At 30.3% G+C, this 20,348-nt stretch overlaps 2 protein-coding genes across 2 annotated transcripts; one reads left to right on the top strand and one right to left on the bottom strand.

Annotated features, from left to right (window-relative positions):
* Window positions 1-8,940: 8,940 nt before the first annotated feature.
* On the top strand, window positions 8,941-10,866 carry LOC126657544 (ethylene-responsive transcription factor RAP2-13-like). The gene has a single exon (XM_050352251.2). The coding sequence runs from the start codon at window positions 9,505-9,507 to the stop codon at window positions 10,579-10,581; it is 1,077 nt and encodes a 358-aa protein (XP_050208208.1). The 5' UTR covers window positions 8,941-9,504; the 3' UTR covers window positions 10,582-10,866.
* A 4,161-nt stretch (window positions 10,867-15,027) lies between these two features.
* On the bottom strand, window positions 15,028-19,773 carry LOC126662439 (uncharacterized). Its single transcript, XM_050356349.2, has 13 exons — window positions 19,363-19,773; window positions 19,013-19,086; window positions 18,692-18,775; window positions 18,447-18,527; window positions 17,915-17,995; window positions 17,524-17,616; window positions 16,483-16,662; window positions 16,272-16,339; window positions 16,106-16,157; window positions 15,929-15,982; window positions 15,748-15,840; window positions 15,546-15,612; window positions 15,028-15,468 (listed from the first exon to the last, which is right to left on the bottom strand). Exons 1-13 carry the CDS (start codon window positions 19,502-19,504, stop codon window positions 15,377-15,379), a joined length of 1,161 nt encoding a protein of 386 aa, XP_050212306.1. The 5' UTR covers window positions 19,505-19,773; the 3' UTR covers window positions 15,028-15,376.
* Window positions 19,774-20,348: the final 575 nt, after the last annotated feature.

Genomic DNA, 20,348 nt, shown 5'->3' with positions numbered 1-20,348 from the left:
CGTAATTAGCCTCGAATAGCTCATAAAAATCCAAAGATAATGTAGTCTAAGTTTAGAAATTTGAACTAATTGCAATATCTTAGAAGTTTGTGTGCCAATTCACAAGTTTTACGGACTAAAATTGACTATAACCTAATCTATAGGGTCCCATGAGCTATTTTTAATACTTTCGGACACCAAAATTAACTTTTAGCACCCCTGTGCTTAGTCATTATTATTTATTACGAATTTTATAAATAATTAACATAATTTTATATATATTTAATTAACATTACCTAACCTAATTACCTAATATGTATATATAACCTAATTACCTAATGTAAATATTATCTAACCTAATTACCTAATATAAATATGTATATACAATAACTAACATAATAATTATGTAGATAATTTACCTTTTTAAATTTAATCAACATAATTACATAATACCTTACCTTTTAAACCTTTTTAACTTAATAATGTAGATATCTTACATAATAATATGAGAAATTTTTAGGTAGACTCAGTCCACAATGTCAATCCAATGAAAAATCTGAAAATATTAATAATTAAATTAATACGTACTTAATATATATAAAATGGTAGATAGACACTAACCTTATCTAAATCCTAACCCTAATCAAACTTTATAAATACTACTCCTAACTAGATCTTAGGTGGTGGCAATTTTTTTATTTTAAAAAAGCATATAAATTTTAGAATGTCACCACCATAGCCGAATTATACACCAAAACTGCACACACCACACACTAAAATTCAATCCAAAAACAAGCTATCACGCTTTAGCTCACCAAAAACACGCTATTACGTGAATTACACATCTAAATTGCCAAAAAACGAGTCAATGACTTATAACAGTACTTATGAGGACCCTTCCATCACTTTCCATGCCATCATATTCATGCTTGTTGATTTTGATTGCATATTTAATTATTTGTAATAAAATATAACTTTCACGTTTTTACCTTTAATTCATTTCAAAAATATGTTTTTCAAATGATTTTAAATACATAACATGTTTATTTATTAAGTTCCATTGATTTGGGTTCGCTTAATCTCTGTTTTTTTGAGTGTGTGCATGAGAAAACGGAGCAAAAACGACGAAACGAAGCTGCTGTCCAGCCGACGCCGCCAGTCCGACTGCCGGCGCCGCCAGTGTCAGGTGCCACCGCCGGCACTGTGAGCAGTGGCACCGCCAATTCGTCCCCCTCCAGAACCTAGAATTTCCTAGATTTCCAAACTTCGATCTGAAACTTCGAATCACGTTCCGGGCTCGTTTGGGCTCGGAATTAGGCCCAATTTGATTTCAAAAATATTATTTTAGTAATAGGATCCAGTTGTATAGTTTAATTGGGCCTAACCCGCTGTTTTTAGGGCCTCACAACCACTTTTGTAATCATTTTAATAAAATCGGACCCAACAAACCGGGCCCGACCGACCAGTAACTTCCATACCATTTTTCTGGGTCAAACGGACTCCAAATCAAACCCAATTCAAACCAATGGATTGAAACCGACGAGGCGGTCAACTTTCGTGTTTTGACCGAAAGTCAAATCTGACCGGACCGATGGTCAAACCGAGGCGAGTGCGAATCACTCCGACGCGACAAGGTTTTAAAGTATTTCTAACCTTATATGTATATCAACTGCCTATGTGTGCACTTGCATACTTCACTGCTTTCCACAGTATGATCCAAACCAATATTAACAGGTTAAAGGACTAACCACGTTAATTTAGCTAAATCAAATTAATCCCAGCAAACCACTTAGACATATTAGGGTTGCCATAAAAATATTGTCAACAGTTGTATAGGTAATTTAAGATCACCTAACAAACTCAATCAAACTTAGATTTCCGGTTTAGGTTTTGTGCATATAATCAATCCAGACCAACCAGATTTTTGTTATGCGTTAGAAACCGCCAAGTTTAGATGTATGCTTAGTAATACCTGCTACTTGCTTCGCATGTCCAATACAGATCGAGTAATATGCACGTTTAACGTGTTTATTGCTTTCAAACTTGTTTATTTCGAGAGATATATCCTATAAACTACTATCGAACGTTGAGATGAGAATAAAACGAATATGTCCAGTAAATAAAACCGGTAACTGATAAGCAAAGCACATAAGTCTTGGGGAGGTCCACGAATCCATTCTTTTGATCTGATGCACGACAATCTTACCCATAAGCGAGTAAGGTTGTCTAATCGGTAAACGGCATTTCCTAGTTGAACTAGATGACAATTTCATTTTCAAAAACCATTTCCAGATTCAAGACGTCGAAAGTATTTCTAACCTTATATGTATATCAACTGCCTATGTGTGCACTTGCATACTTCACTGCTTTCCACAGTATGATCCAAACCAATATTAACAGGTTAAAGGACTAACCACGTTAATTTAGCTAAATCAAATTAATCCCAGCAAACCACTTAGACATATTAGGGTTGCCATAAAAATATTGTCAACAGTTGTATAGGTAATTTAAGATCACCTAACAAACTCAATCAAACTTAGATTTCCGGTTTAGGTTTTGTGCATATAATCAATCCAGACCAACCAGATTTTTGTTATGCGTTAGAAACCGCCAAGTTTAGATGTATGCTTAGTAATACCTGCTACTTGCTTCGCATGTCCAATACAGATCGAGTAATATGCACGTTTAACGTGTTTATTGCTTTCAAACTTGTTTATTTCGAGAGATATATCCTATAAACTACTATCGAACGTTGAGATGAGAATAAAACGAATATGTCCAGTAAATAAAACCGGTAACTGATAAGCAAAGCACATAAGTCTCGGGGAGGTCCACGAATCCATTCTTTTGATCTGATGCACGACAATCTTACCCATAAGCGAGTAAGGTTGTCTAATCGGTAAACGGCATTTCCTAGTTGAACTAGATGACAATTTCATTTTCAAAAACCATTTCCAGATTCAAGACGTCGGCCATAAGTCTGGGAGAGCCCCCCCCCCCCCCCTCCAACCCCCGCTCCGCTCACAATGCCACATAATGAAAGGTTGCACTCTTAGTTAAAACGTTTATAGTTTGTGTTTAAATCGAAAAAAACGTAAAAAGTTGTGTTATATGATGACATTAGCTCTTTTATTTATTATATTATCTTTTATTTATGACACTATTTTAATTTAAATACTACTAAAATAATAATTGGAAATTCACTTCACTAAGTTAATTATTAAAAAACTTATTTATTGACCGTTTTTATTTAACAATCATTAATACAATTTCTTGTACTTTTCAATTATTATAAATATTTTTAGTATCTTTTATAAAATCTTACTTTATAATAATTAGGGATGGTATTGGAAAAATTATAATATTATAATTATATTTTTTAGAATCATTATATTTTTTTAATATATGTTTTTAAATGTGACTATTATTTTGGGATGAAAATAGTAAACCTTAATTTATATAAATTTTATTAAATGATCTATATTAATCATTATTCTATTTGTTTTAATTTTAAAAAACATAATTTATTTTTACTATGTCTCATCTAAAAAAACATGTATCTTATGTTGAGTACATTTTATTTTAATTTTCCTCTTTTATCCATTTCCCTTATATAACTCTAAACACAATTTATAAAATTATCATTAAAAAAGATAAAGTGATTAATAATTTCCTTTCTAATTTATGTGTATATTTTTAAATATTTTTTAAAACGGAGTGGAGAGATTATTATTTTTATATCTGACTATTTATTTTTATTAAATTATTTATTGATAGAGGTTTAACTTAAAAAAATGATACTCTTTCAGTACTCTAAGAGATAAATGTTATAGATAAATTTTTTTAAAACGACAATTATTGTTAACCGAACAGAGTATATGACGTATAAAAGTACAGCTAAAGCCCCCGATTAAAAACAAAGGTCGACATTGGCTTATATAAACGATAATTACTTCTTAATCTTATCCCATATATCTTTAAAACTTAGCAACATGTAAATAAAGGAGAGATTTATTCATTTTTATTTTTATCTTTAATTAATATATTATATATTTAAATATAAAATTTTTCAATTGACTATTTTTTTATCAATTAATTGCACACTATGTACTTATATTATATAAAAAAGTTTATAAAAAATAAATGAAAATTTAATTATTTTAAAAATTCAATATATAATAGATTTCCACAGTCATTATAGGATGCTTTTTATCAACATGTTAGAGAAAATAAAAGTCCCGTCATATAATTAAAAGTTTAATTCTATCCTTACTTTCTTTATCAAAATTTAAATTATACTAAAATGGATATTCATTGTACCTTCACGCATTAAAAAGACTTCTTAGCATGCAGTTGATTATTTATTGAAAGACCCACAAAAAAATTGTAGCACATTATAAAAAATCAAACGTCAAAAAAATAATCAACAACATCAAACACATTTAACATTTGATTTACCGAACTATAAATAAAGAAATTTTTATAAATTACATGAAAAAAAATTTGGCGGCGTTAAAAAAAATGATAAAGATCTCGTGCACCATTTATACTTGAAGAGAGAATTTCAATTTGTTTTCAAAATGTATTTCAATCAATCTTTAAAAAATCTTGATTTTTCAAAACTTAAATTTAAAACCTGAATAAAAGCTGAATTTTTTTGAACAACTCCAAAAATTTACATAAATAAATTCAAAATAATCTCATAAACATGCTAAAAATACTCAAAATTTTAGGATCATATTTATTCAAAAATATTCATAAAAATAGGATTAAATACAAATAATCAATGTAAAAAGTAAAAGCTGTAATTTTCAACTCAATGTTAAAAATCACAGTTTTTTCATCGAAAAAATAAAATTATACTAGTATTTATCAGATTTTAGAAAGAGAATTTTATTTTTGTTATAGGGAGAAGATCTCCTCCTCAATATTCATAAATAATTCTACCCTTACATACTTATTTACGTTGAAGAAATTAAAATGCACATTTTTTATATTAAAAACATGCAATATATGACTGTGTGATATGAAATAGTATATCTTCCTTTCCTTTTTATTTTGGTGGGCTTGATGCTACTTCTCATATTTTTTCCATGACAGGACAATTTTCTTACGCATATTACTTTTTGAAAAAGATAGAATAAGATAGGCGAAAGCATAAAAAATCTTTGAAATTTTAGAAAGAATATATAGTTTTTTTAAATCATTTCTTTATCATTTGAGTCTTTCATATTTTTAAATAGTGTAAATAAACTCTTATATTTAAATAAATACAAATATTGAAGGGCTAAGTAGCAAAAAATAAATTTAAAAAATTAAAATGATCTTTCTCAAAATTTCAATTTTTTAAATTATACTGTTTAAAAAAGTTGAAGCCTCAAATGGCATAATTATTATAAAGAGCTTACATTTTTTTTTTGATAATTGGGAAAGGGGAGCGCTTGTGGGAGGAATTGAACCCACGACCTAGCAGTTTGCTGCCTAGCGCTTATACCATTTGAACTATAGCTCATTGCTATAAAGAGCTTACATATTCCTCTTGAAAAACATAATTTTTTATCTTCGGCTAATAAGATAAATAGAAATAAGCGGCTACAGTTTGATAAAATCTTAAAACTTTAAATAATTTGCTTTTGCTTCCTCCATTTATCCATGGATTTTTTGGTTGTTATGTCTATATTATATCATTAAAAATACAATTAAGAGCAATCCAATTTATCAAATATTTTACTAGACATTTCAGTTTGTCGTGATCAATTGGATTATTTGAAAGACATTGCTTTTAAAAATTATATTTTTTGAGGCATATTAACTTTCAGCGTTTCATTTTTATATTGATTTAATTCATTTTAAAAGATGTTGCATTCCTCAATCTTTCAGGGTTTTTTTTTATATTGTGTAGTCTATAGTCATTTTCACCAAAAATAAAGCTAAGAAATTGTTTAAAAAATGGTGCCGTTTTATATAAAACGACATCATAAAGCGAAAATGTGCTATACAATATCAAAAATTGAAAGGTTGACATATGCAGTTTTTTTTAAATAAGATTAAATTGCTATAAAAGTGAAATGTTGAAATTTAGTATATAAATAATTCTTTTTTAATTTATTGTTTGATTCCAATTTCTTTAAACGAGATTAATTTTGATGTGAAAATTTAAAAATACCATTTCCTAGTTAAAATCTATTAAAAAAACTCATATATCCTATACCATAAAAAAATTATAGATTCTAAACACATTAAAGAATTATTAATTATTTTACCTTCATTGTTACATGTTACTTTTGCTTTTGAATTAAAGTTGAACACTTATTTTTATTTAATGTTTTCTACTGATTTCACTACTTTGCGGGTTGAATGACCTTAATTTGATTTCACATGAAGGCTTGGGCTAGTGGCCAAGTCTTTTATATATGTATGAGGTTGGGGTTCGAACTCCGAATCTCTTAAATAGTTGTTTGTATATTTTAAAAATGAATGTTAATACTAATTAATTTATGCCAACCTCCAATAACAACTAATATATGATAATTGACTTCTAATAAAAAAATGACACGAATTTGATTGAATTGAGCTTGTATAATGCAAAATGCATCCGCGTAATTAAAGCACCGTCAACCATTTGTAATTTCGTTAAACAAATTATTCCATTCGGTCCATAATATTTGTCGTATTTGATTTTTTTTAATCCATAATATTTGTTACTTTAAAATATCAATAGAGCATTTATTGTTATTATTTTAAGTTTATCCCCATCAATTAATAACTTAATGAGACTAAAATAATTAGCCAACTCTAAAAATAATAATAATTAACATGGACAATTGAATAAAAATGCATAAAAATTAAACATATTTATTAGTTTAGTAATATATGTGAAATAGTCAAAAAGGGCAGGAGTACTTTAAAAGTAAAAGAATTTCCACCTTTTCAAATTAATTAAAGGATAAAACATAAAAAATTAAGGTTTGAAAAAAAATAAGGCTTAATTTCTTAAAAAACCCCCACCTTGCACTTTTTCTTCGTTTATACCCTGATCTTGTAAAAACACCATTTGTACCCAATTTTGGGTTTTTATGTTTCATCCCTACCCAAAAGTATTAAATTGTACTCTTTTCATTTGGAAAAGAGTTTAATACATACTTTTTTCTATTTTTAAAAATATAAATAAATCCTTAAACTTAAAAAATAATCAAATACATCCAAATAATTAATTAATTTTTTAATTTTATAAAATAAAAAAAATTATTATTATTTTAAATTTTTTTGTCGGAGATATTCTTTTAAAAAAATTAAAAAATTAAAAAATTTAAAAAAAATTCGGAAATATTTTTTTAAAAAATAAAAAAAGATTATTATTATTTTTAATTTTTTAAAGAAAATGGTATTTTTGTACTATTAATAACATTAATATCTAATTAGTATATAAGTTAAAAATGAAGGATTGTTTTAAACTCTTTTTCAAATGAAAAGAGTACAATTTAATACTTTTGGGTAGAGATGAAACATAAAAACTCAAAATTGGGTACAAATGGTGTTTTTACAAGGTCATGGTATAAACGAAAAAAAATGCAAGGTGGGCTTTTTTTAAAGAATTAAGCCAAAAAATAACTAGTGTGGCCTAACCTATTTGGTTAAGGTATCTTTATATGTATTTGGAGGTCGTGAGTTTCAATTCCACCTCTGTAACTAAACATCTACCAAATGAGATTTTAATAATCGGATGCTATCTGTATTAAAAAAATAAAAAAATCAAAAGAACCCGGTATCATTTATGAAATTAAGTATTCTCTCCGCTCTAATAGGATTCTTCACTTTCTCTATATTTTTTATCCCAAAATTGTTATCTACTTCTAATAAATAACAACTTTTAAATTTATATTTTCTATATCATTTTTATTTAAAACCTACTAATAAACTAGTAATATTTATTGTTATCTATTGAAATATACACGTAAATAAGAATTAAAGGTTATATTAAATAAGAGCCGTAAGAAAAATATAAATAAATTTATGTAAAATTTTACAATATTAATTGTTTTTTTAAATTGTGTGATAATGATAAAGTGAACTCTATAGAGACGGATGGAATGTAACATAATCTTTTATGTAAATTAAATATATTTTATTTTAATAATGGAAACTGAAAATTTCTAATATAAATAAATTTTAGCTAAACATAATTAGTTTTAAAAAAATATTTGTTTTCATTTACAAATATACGAATCAAAACACTTCAATCAACCGAAATAAGACACACTATTCAATAGTGGCCCTTTACCCATCAAATAAAATAATGGCAAGTAGAAAAAACAAATTCCCCAATTATTTTACAAATAAAAAAACAAAAATTAAAGCTAGCATTGGATGGGAGTTGGCCACCAATTTAATAACACCACAACTGTTTCATCAACTGTCATCACCTCAATTAAAATTGTATTAATTTTGACACAACCTTATCTTCCTAATTAAAAATTAGCATCCAATTCTTAAAATTATGTCCATCCATTACTGATAATTATTAAGTTTAGTTTGTTTGACTCTTTCATACCCCAATATCAACCCATTTTTTTAACACAAAGTTGCTTAAGCGTGCAAAGATTAAAAGAAATTAAAATTAAAAAAATAAAGAGATAATGATAATGGTAGAGTAATGGGGCATCATTAGCATCCAAAAAGAAAATGTGAAAGCATCTAAACAAAGTCAACAAATGCTAATAAAACCCGAAAATTGTAGAAAAACCTTATTACAAATTTCCACAGCCACTTGATTGCGAGCATAGGCCACGTGTCATCAGATAACTGCATGTGTTGACACGTGGCATTCATCGGACAGTTCATTTGTATTGATTGAATAAGTTGTGAGGTTAGAAAGAGAAAAACTGTAACTAAGGAAAGGGATTAATTAAAATTAATTAAGCTGTTAAGTCCGTTTAGTGTATATATAAGGGGCAGTGAGGTGATGAGATAAATCAAGAGAGTGTGTGAGTTAAAGACACCAAAAATAGAGAGAAAAAAAGAGTGGTTTTGAGAGAGAAAAAGAGAGTGGTTCTTGATTTGTTCTTGTTTTGGATCTTGAAGTCAAATTAATCTCCCCCTTTTCTGTTAATCCCCGCTTCTCTGAATCCCTTTCTGTTAATCATCTGTCTTTCAAAAATTAATTTGTTTTTGAGAAGATTTGTTTTTCCAAAGAAATTTTTAAAAAGCAAAGGATTTTCCAGAAAGCCAGGTATTTTCAGAATCAGATCCAGGATTTTTCATTATTTTCATTTACTTTTCTTTTCTGTAGATTTTTTAACAGTTAAATCGATCAGCTTGAAGGGTTATTTTTTGGATTCCCTCAAGACCAGATCTTGAATCAACAGAGGTTGTCTATTTCAATACCTCTTTGATCTTTTTTTTTATTTAAAAGATTTAGTCTTTTGAATCAAAAACCTGTTCTTTTAACCAGGGTTTGATTTCATTTTCAGTTTTTCTTGATAATTTAGTCTGACAGATTATTTGTAGCTCTGTGAAGGTAAAAAAATGGCAGCTGCAATGGATTTTTACAGTAGTAGTGAATTAATGGAAGCACTTGAACCTTTTATGAAAAGTGCTCCTTCCTTACCTCCTCTTCCTTCTACTTCTTATTCTAACAGCAACAATTACCTTTCTTTTTCTCCTTTTTCTAATTTTCAGGATCAAGATCAGACCTTTTTGTACTCCAATGGCTGCTCACCCTCACCTACCCAACAATTTTCAAATGGGTATTTGATGCAAGACCAAATTATTAGCAACTCTAGTCTTGAGCAGCCGTTTGTTAGTTCAATGTTAGGCCTAAACAATCTAACCCCAACTCAGATCCATCAGATTCAAACCCAATTTCTTCCCCAAAACACCAACCAAATCTACTCTCCTTCCCCTAGTTATCGCACCCAAAGTAGCCTAAATTTTCTTAGTCCAAAACCCATTCCGATGAAGCAAGTGGGATTACCTCCTAAACCCACAAAACTCTACAGAGGAGTTCGTCAGCGTCATTGGGGCAAATGGGTGGCTGAGATCAGACTACCAAAGAACCGAACCAGGCTCTGGCTTGGAACATTCGACACTGCTGAAGAAGCTGCCTTGGCATACGATAAGGCGGCTTTTAAACTTCGCGGAGACTTTGCTCGGCTCAACTTTCCTAATCTTCGCCATCAGGGTTCGCTTATTGAAGGCAAATTTGGCGAGTATAAGCCTCTTCATTCCTCTGTTGATGCGAAACTGCAAGCTATTTGTCAAAGCTTAGCAGAAAACTCGCAGAAACAGAGCGGAAAGGGCGAAAAGAACTCGAATAAGAAAGCAAAAAAATCATCTCCGGTGGTGATTAAGAAAGATGAGCCAGAAGTACAGCTTGAGGTTGTTGTTGGTGTTGAAGACAAGTGTTGCAAGGTTGAGACACCGTCTCCTTTGTTAACCGAGAGTGAAGGGTCGGGTTCTGGTTCGGGTGGATCGTCTTCGCCCATGTCTGATCTTACGTTTCCGGATTATGAAGAGGCTCCATTCGATGTTGATTCTGGCAACTTTTTGCTGCAGAAATGCCCATCTTATGAGATTGATTGGGATACACTTTTATCATCTTAAGATCTGTAGGCTTTATCGGTATTAGTATTATGTTTGTTTTCTTTTGTTAAATAGCATTTTTAGGTTTAGTTGGTTGCTGCAATGAAGTTTTTGGCAGTTGCACAACCAAAAGTATTTGCATTATTTTTCTTTAGCACCAAGTTAGGGTAAATATATTGTATCAGATCATCCTTGTAAATCTGTAGAACCATGAGTTGGCTGGTTTTTTGGTCTTGCTCAACCATGGGGAATTTGTAATTTGTACTCTTTTATTTTATTAGTAACAAGTATTAGTATTATATTAAATCTGTGACCATAGCTGTTTAAATTTGATAGAATAATTGCAAGGCTATGAACAATAATTGAAGATTTGGATAAGATGCATATAAACTGTGTGATTCTGAGTTGCTCTATGTAGATATATAAATGACTGGTCTTTAATTTACAAGTCGTTCTTTGCAAATTCAGAGAAATCTGATCTCTTCATCATAAGTTGCATCTTTCTTTCCCCAATAATGGCAAAGAGTCTACAGTTTGTGTTTCAATTGATTAGTGAATTGCTTAAAGGCTTTCTATATCTCTCCCCCGATTGAATAATTTGTTCGTTTGGATAAACGAAATTATGATGGATTGCTCTCATGAAGTTAAATTCATTATTTACCGAGGTTTTGTTCGATATTTTTTTTTTTGAATTCGTCAAATTGCAAAACATCAATTTATAAAAGCTTTGAAACAATTAAGAAACTAAACCCGATGTGATATGATATGGAATAGATATTTTTTTTTTTGGAGAAGATGTGTGATTCGTATTTTATTTGAAAAAGAATTAGAGAGAGGTATGTTAGATTGAAGAAGATGCACATGGGTTGGTCACGAGATCTCCAAATATTTTGTCTCGAATTAAGACCTTTTTGTTTTGGAGAAGTAGCAAAGCAAACAAAAGTTTGTTGATTGAATATGATGATAGCAATACTTTAATTATAACAGCCACAGGCGTGAACAAGCTCACTTCTCCACAGCCGCACTTTTTTCTGAAAAATCTAGTATGTGATCATATAATTGTATACTACTGTTAAACACATTATAATTACTTCTTATGTTAAATATTGTCAGTAATCACATGATTTCGTCTTATTTTTCTAACCACAAACTCCATAGAATGCAAATATTGTCTTCTTCCTTTCAAGTTGGTAAAAAACTTGAACCAAAGTCTCGTTTAAGCTGCCAGCAGAATTTCAAGATAAGCAAACATCTCCATTTCCAAAGTCACCAAATGCAGTGAATCATATTCACGAATGCCATTAAAGAAAATGAGTGTTTATTTCACACAACAGTTGTATTGTCATTTCTATAGTAATAAACCAATGAATGTTTTGTAATATCAAATATCATAAATATTGCAATTTTTTTATTAATTTATTATACGAATGACGTGATACAATTGTTACGTTCTACAATCATTTTTTAAAAATAGTTCTCTTTCATTTCTAATTTTGCATCTTCTCAAAACATTTGAACTTTGTTACTAATGATAATTTCTTACAATAAAATTGAATATGATTGTGTCTGAGTTTGTCGTATATCCTAGTTCATGTAAAATTATGATAACGATTTTAAACGAAAAAATCTCTTTTAAAAATTTATACACATTAATTAGCTCTATAACCCAAAAATATAAAATATTATTTGGATCGAGAGATTATAAATGTAAAATATTTATCAATTTGTACAACTCCATTTTTTTCACAATCAATAGATTTTACCAAAATCTATACTAACCTATGTCCAGTGTCTGGCATAACTAAGGAGCTTCATCCTTATTTCTTCTTCTGTCTTTGACTTGACATGATAAATACTCAGAGAATCAACGAATTTTTAAAATTCTTCATACTTCAAAGTTCAAACATTTAAAAAGTAAAAAAAATTGAAATTCATCATTTTTAAAGAATGATGAATTGTTTTAAGCTTTTATTATTTTACAAAAACCTATATAAATCCACAGATTTATGTTCAATTCAAACGATGTATATTTTAACCCCATTGATTTAGTGATTCAAAGAATTATCAATTTAGACAGTGCCTAAAAGATTTAGTTTTTGATATAAAAATATAGTTACTAGAAACATAAGAGAAACACACAAACACGCACCTATATGAAAATAAAAAAGAGATAAACAAAATAAGAGGGATGTAGTATTGTTTTTAGGCCAAATGTCTTAAAAAGGCCAAATCTTTTATAAAAGTTTCACAAAAGTCATAACCTTTCAATTTTGTCGATTTTGGCCAAAAACAAATTATTTTGTTTCAATTGTGGCCAACTCTCAATTTGATTTCAATTTGCCTATGTGGAGCCTATGTGACATGCCAAATATTGAAAGGTCAGGACTTTTATGAAACCAAATAATCCATTTTTGGCCAAAATCGAAAGGTCGGGACTTTTGTGAAACCAAATAATCAATTGTTGGCCAAAATCGACAAAATTGAGAGATCATGACTTTTGTGAAACTTTTGTGAAAGATTTGGCCTTTTTACAACATTTGGCCTTGTTTTTATAAGTTACTTTATTCAGTTATAATTACAGTCAACCTTCTAATAAATAGTATTTAATAAATTAATAATTATAATAATTAATAACATTTCAAAGAACCAACTTCGTTTATGTCGGATAACTAATAATTCTATTATTTAATAATTTATAAAATTTAAAATATATTTTATATAAATATTAATTATTGGAATTTTTTTTCTAAAATAATATATGTATTTGCATTTTTTTTGAAATTATGTGTATTTACATTTAAATGTAATAACTTGATTTAATTTATACGCGGGACATAAAAAATGTTATATGCGGGACATAAAAATAAAAAGTGATCTACAAATCAAAATGTTAAAAATAATACTTCTTCCGTTCTAATAGAATTGTCCACTTTAAGAAATTTTGTTGTCCCAAAACTCTTTTCCACTTTCAAAAAATAACTAATTTTTACACTTAGTTTTTCTATATTACCTCTATTTAAAATCTACTAATGAGTAAATTGCAAGTGAGCTCTATATTAAATAGGGGTATGACAAGAAAAGTAAAAAAAAATTTCAAAACACAAACAATAATTTTTTTTTTTAAACTGTGTGATAAAGGCAAAGTGGACAACTCTATTGGGACGGAGGGAGTAGTTAAATGGTCTCAATCGGAATTTTTTTTTCTTTTAAATTTACGTGCCTAATTGTAAAACGAAATGAAGGGAACAATAAAATTTTGCGGTCCGGGATTGAAGATATTGAGTATGATTCCAGCGTCACCTTCAATACGTGCTGCCATTACTTTAAATGATAAAAGCGAGTTGGTATATCTTATCCTTTTTAACGCTTCTGTAAGCATATGGAGCAAAAGAAAGAGAGCCAAATGACAATTTTAATAGAGCACCACATTTCCTTTATTCTTATTCTTCCTTCACATTCAAAAACAAAAAAAGCCGCGTTCACACATTTGGAAGAAAGTTAGAAGATGCCTTAAAGGTCCAATTGCTACCAAGATTCCAATTTCTTTAGAGAAAATTATACTCTTTATGCTTTTTTCCTTGATTTTTTTTTATAAACATATGGTACGTTTTAAATTTTTATTTATAGATATAAGCATGTTCGAAAATCTCAAAGATCTACTAAAATGTTGTAGTTCGCAAGAGATCTAACCATCTCGTGTGAAGATTAGTTTGGATGTGGAAAGCGTGGTCACATAATTCGGCTATGTCCATGATGATTTATGTACTATTACTATGTATGCTAAAAAACTTATGCTTATAAAGAGTCTCACAAAAAGAGACTTTCATAGAAAGATCTTCTTACTAATCATTAAAATAATTATGTAGTTCCCAACCCCTCTAAATTTTATCTAAAATAATGTCATGTGATAAGATTTGTAAAGTAAGCAATTCTATTGATTCTTTAATTTTCAATCGCTCTGAATTTTGTCTTACAAAAATGTGATGTGATAATGATTTGTAATGAAAATTGACATGTTGGGTTGATAGAATTGTTTGGACTAAGGGAGTCTTGTATTATATGATTGCTAGCTTTGCTAGAGTAGGCATTAGATTCTTTCGCTTATTTGTGTGGACTTGTTAGAATTAGAGTAAACGGACTAACAATTAAACACTCCCTTAGAAGATTGGTAGTATCTATTAGATACCTTGGAATTTATTTGACTATGGTACCTATTGACAAATCACTAATGAATGCCAATGTAACCCCAATAAGCAAGCATTTGCCTGGTTTAATGTCATGTATTCCACATGGCCGAAAGATGGAGCTTCGAGCATTTACATCCGTTCACCAATTAAGCTCGAGCCCTGTCCATTGCTAGTTGGCCTGTTCCTAAAAACATCGGAAACTGGATTGTTGGCCAGGGGCAAGTACAGAAGGAAACTACGAGGGCACAGTTAATTATCCCAACAAATGTACCTCAAAGTGTTGAGACACAAAATCTGTGATTGTTTTCATTTCTGTTAAGAATTTTTCTCGACTTCAATCATCTAGAAAACAATGAAAAGCCCCAGTGGAGAGGACATTCAAGACAACAGTTCCATTACATCAGCCCAAAGGAAGAGCAGGGAGGGATTTCATTGCCAAATTTATGGGTGAAATGTGAAATAAAACTTAATTCATTGAACATACATCACGAAATCGTCACAGAACTTAGTTGTCATCCGAAGCTCGCCAATGCAAAATGGGATTTGTTCAATCCAGTTGTACCCAGAAGCCAGTCAATGTCTAACCATCCATCCACATACAGCAACAGCCCAAGCCAATCAGATATCATTTAACTAAATTTACCAATTTCCATCTTCTTCTTGATTGCCTTTTGACCATGATATATAAACGAATCCAGTATTCCGGAAACAGTGAAAACGCCTAAGTACAAGAAATTAATTAGACGCATCTAATAAACTTAGTAGCATAGAAAATGATTTTCATGGCAGGTCCATTACCTCCAACTATTGCGCATACATTTGTTAGAAAGTGCAGAAATGACACGTGCTCTTCTATGAAAGTCACCTGCAAATATACAAAAGCACATATACAAAAAATAAGACAATGTCCAAATCAAGTGGAAAGTTTCAGCGGTGAAACAGGCTTGATGCTCTAAATTCTAACTTGCCCTCAGATGCTTCAACTGAGAACAAAACTCACCTTAATGGGAGAAAGGTCATAAAAGAAGAAAATGCCAGGGAGTGACTGCAGGCGACCCGCCTCTGCACTCCTAAAATGCTCCGTAACAGAAAACTGAAAAAACAAATTGCCATGCTATCACTATGAGGTTAAAAGCCTACCAGAAGAATTTCAAAAGTGAACTTTTTCAAAGTGCTTATACCTGGTTCGACTGGATAGCATGCCCACTAACATCAGTGTAAACAGTAGGTACAACCTGCAAAATGAAGATCTTATTCGGTGAAAAACTCCAACGGAATCAAACGAATTTCCTTCAGTTCTTGGTCACATTTAGAGAACTATACAAAGTAACAACTGATGCATTGATCTAGACGATAACCTTGATAAAATACTGGTACATTCCACTTGGACTTTCTTGCGTCCAGTACACACTGCGGGGAAAAAAAAGAAAGTGGAGTAGATATAAAAAATAAAAAAAATTAAGGTTAACGCCGGTTAAGCTTCAAAAAAGCATATGAAAACATGTTGTAAGGAGAGAGAAATACCCATCAAGAGGATTCACAACACCAGGAAAATGCTCTCCAAAGGATAATCGATTAATCTTATGACTTATCTGACATCAGAGTTAAGAAATTAGTTGAATGGCCTCTAATACAATATGTTCATATTAGAACACGTTCAATAATTCACTTCTTTAAAGGTCCAATTGAAGATCTTTGATCTCTTTGTAGACCATAATCATAGACAGTCACTTACATTAAAAGTGTCCTTTTGAAATGCCAGCAGATCATGCACATGAACATTTGATTGTTGAAAACTCTTTCCTGGTGCGAAGTGAAAATTACCGGCCACCTTATTAACTTCCAAGAAGCCATAAATGTTGCATCCTTCACCTTCTTCATCTTTAATCCTTTGTAGGAAACCTTCCCTTTTGCACTGAATACCGTGTATAAAAAAGAAACAGCAAAATTATGATACAATTTTTTTTGACAAAAATGAACTGCAAACAAATAATGGATCAATGGAAAAGTTTCCTTTTTACCATGAGAAAAACAAAAACAGAAAAATCATGATGTGGATAAATTAAAAAAAAAAATTACGAGATGACACTCATCAAATTATGGATTTTTGTTACTCATCTAAAAATATAAAAGAACAAAGAATGTTATGGAACCAATAGTAGGTAATTGGGTACTTTTTGCTATTTGATGGTAGTAAGCTGCACACACTTCTTTACTATGCCGAAACCCCTCTTTTTTAGAAAATAATGATTATTATCGAATGGCATAATGTATGTCCTAGTTCTAACAGCCAGGTACAGGAAAAAAAGAATAATTGTGCAGCTGCACCTAATTTAGAGAGACTACACCATTACTTTACACCATTGAATAACCAAAAGTAAAAGTGAGTTATATTGAAAGCATGAACAATAAAACTAATTTACACCATCCAATCCTAGTTCTAGTAGCCAAGTAAAATAAAAAATATCCATTATCCAACAACTAAAAGCTCGAACATCAGCAACCAGAAATATTAATATATTGAAGCTCTTGAAATGTTCCTAAAAGTATTTCCACCGATAATTGTGATAGTATGCAAATATTAGTGAGGAAGCATCTTCAGACATGGATAAACAATTTCTACTGAAGTAAAACTTAAGGTTCAGATCACTGAAACAGCATTTAATATTTATCATATTCATCCAATTAAATTTCCCCAATTATGCAGTTATAAAACCAAATATATTCCAAAAGTTTCTCATCCCCAGGAAAGTAATTAAGAGAAAAGCTGGCAGACCTGGTCAATCAAATCTGGATTTGACATTGCCCAGCCTTTCGTTCGATATGCTTCACGGACTTCCTCACAGTTATTGCAGCAATCCTCATCTGACTGCAAAAACGGGGAGCTTTTAGAAGGTTAAAGCACAAGCAATACAAAAAAATATCAATAAAAGGAACTGTTATGACCAATAAGCAGACACTAAGAATTATCCATAGAGTTTCCTCAAAGATGGCACAACAGAATTCAAGTCAAAAGAAAAGAGTAATAAATTTCCTTCCCTAAAAGATGTAGAAGATCACAGCCTTTAGAATGCCAAATGAATTTATTGATATGTATGCAATGTGGCTCTTTAAAATGGAATCAGATTAGAATTCTTTTAACAGCAGAGTCAGAAAGATAAACTTACTGCTTCAGCACCATAACACGAACCACAATATGTTTCGTTATGCTCAAGCCTGCCACCATGTCTCTGCAAAGGATTTTCAATCTGCACAAAGAGGAGAGACTTTAGTTTGTTAAATAAATATACTAAAACAGAATAAGCCTAATAGTCCTTCCTTGCAGCAGCCAGAGGACAGATGACAACTTCTATGATCAGTAAGAGGAAGTGAAATCATTATTTTTTACTAAATCTTTACAACTCCCCATACCAAGAAAACCCTAATTCACATTAATGTTCCTTCGAGTAACAAAGACTAGGGCTCAGGAAAGCTAGATTCTTTTCAAACTCTCACTTCAGTTTAAGCAATTTAATAACCCTAATGATAAAGACAAGTTGATACTTGTAGAGACATCGAACTGCGTTTGGGTAAGAACTATATATGATAATGGATTTTGTAGTTAGTTTTTACAGATATTGAAATGCTGAAACTTTACTTGATCCATGCATAAGCAATAGATTTCCAAACCACAACATTCTGCAATATAGTATTACTAACCTTAGGAGCACCAATACCATCTTGGCGTGCTTCAATTACATTGCCGTGCGAGTCCAGTCTTTTCTTGATTATATCATGTTTCTGCAAGGTGTACAAAACACATTAGAAATAGCTCATACGCATTTAATGAACTAGGTGTTAAAAACTCCTAAGCATCCACATATTCATAAACAAAGAACTTAGCATAACTTAGAATATAAACAAATAAGAAGAACAGTATTACTGTGATCTTCAGCAGTACATACCACATCAAGATGCTGCTCTCCACTGATATCCATGGCATCTAGGCTGAGAATGGAACAAGGAAGGGCTGGAAAAGTGACGTCAAACTGCACTTTCAGGGAACCGGAAGAGGCATAAATCTATTACACTTAGGGATATACACTACAATGAAGTAACACACTAAAACATAGAGCATTTGATGCATCATTATATCAAAATTTATCTTTTTAAAAAGAACAGGTGTAGCTTCTTAAAAAATTCTAATCTTAACTACGATATATGAAGCAAAACATATCTGAAATTATATTATGTTGACTAAAAGTAAAATAAAAGGCACAAATTACATTGATGCGTAAGGTTTCTCCTCGTGAAGTATCTACTACAAGCTTTGTTTCGGTTACAGCATGTAGATATAATCCTGCAAATAAACAATGAAGAACTAAGATATCAATTACGCGAACAAATCAAAGAGCTTGCTTCCCTACATCCAAATGTTTAAATATTATGTTTAGCTATTTCTAATGCACATATAAAAAATTGCAGGTAAAAGTAACCTAGTTTATTTTCTTGCCTTTATTTGCAAAATTAAACGCCAATTCAGATCCAAATACTGAGTCCAAATACATGAATAATTGAAACAAACAGAACACAACAAAAACCCTAACAGGAGAACTACTAAGGTAAAAGAACGTACGGAGTTCAGACATGAAGAGGAGAAGCATAACGATAGATGAAGCTAGAGTAATAACGCCACCGGAAAGTGTACGGCTATAGAAATCTTCATTGATTTTAGGATAGGCGTCCAAATTTCTTAACTTATTCATAATTCCCTCCATAATTTTGAAACTTGATCGATCAAATCGGAGTTATTTGTTTCAGTAATAATACAGCATAACATAAACAAACCAAAATTCTCGAAAGCTAGCAGATACAATTCTAAATTTAAATTAAACCTTAGACGCCTCGTTGAATTCGGAAGAGATCGATCTATCAATTCTAATTTTCTCTGCTTTTCAACGAGGCGTTTAAGAGAGGAAGCTGACCTCACCTCCTCTTTTTTATTTTTTTCTTGTTGATTTGATAGTGTTAAAATTTTCTTTTCTTTTCTTTTCTTTTCTTTCAATTAGATGTGTCACCGGAAAAGAATGGCCTCTCTTACCGCGGTAATTACGCTGTACGCCTGAAAATACTATTCTCTCCTCTCTTTTTTATCTGTGTACAAAAGTAATTTATTTTAACCATGGTAACTTATTCTTTACCGTGCTTTTTGAAGTTTCTTCTTCTTTTGCAAAAGTTTCTTATTCATTTAATGTTCCTGTTTCCGTGTTCAAATTAAACTCATGTCATGTGAATTGATTATGACAATTAAAACAATAAATACTCGTTATTCTTATTAGTTTTATCTTTATAATGAAGAAATATTTTAAGTATTATTATTTGATTGTCACTTATATATTTACTAGTTTTCCGCCACGTGAGCGATATTTATATAACCCGTTAACATAATAAATATTAATTAAATTGTTAATGCAATAATCCGATATTTACGTGAGCGATATTTATATTACCCGTTATATATTTATTAATAATTAAAGTATTAAATAAAATATTTTAATTTTAAACAACTATTTTGATTATATATTAAAAAATTGTTAAATTATTGCTTACACTATTTAATTT

The sequence above is a fragment of the Mercurialis annua genome, linkage group LG1-X (assembly GCF_937616625.2).
Source record: "Mercurialis annua linkage group LG1-X, ddMerAnnu1.2, whole genome shotgun sequence".
Taxonomy (NCBI): Eukaryota; Viridiplantae; Streptophyta; class Magnoliopsida; order Malpighiales; family Euphorbiaceae; genus Mercurialis; species Mercurialis annua.
The sequence above is the reverse complement of the archived record's forward strand: the minus strand, read 5'-3'. Positions and strand labels throughout refer to the sequence as shown.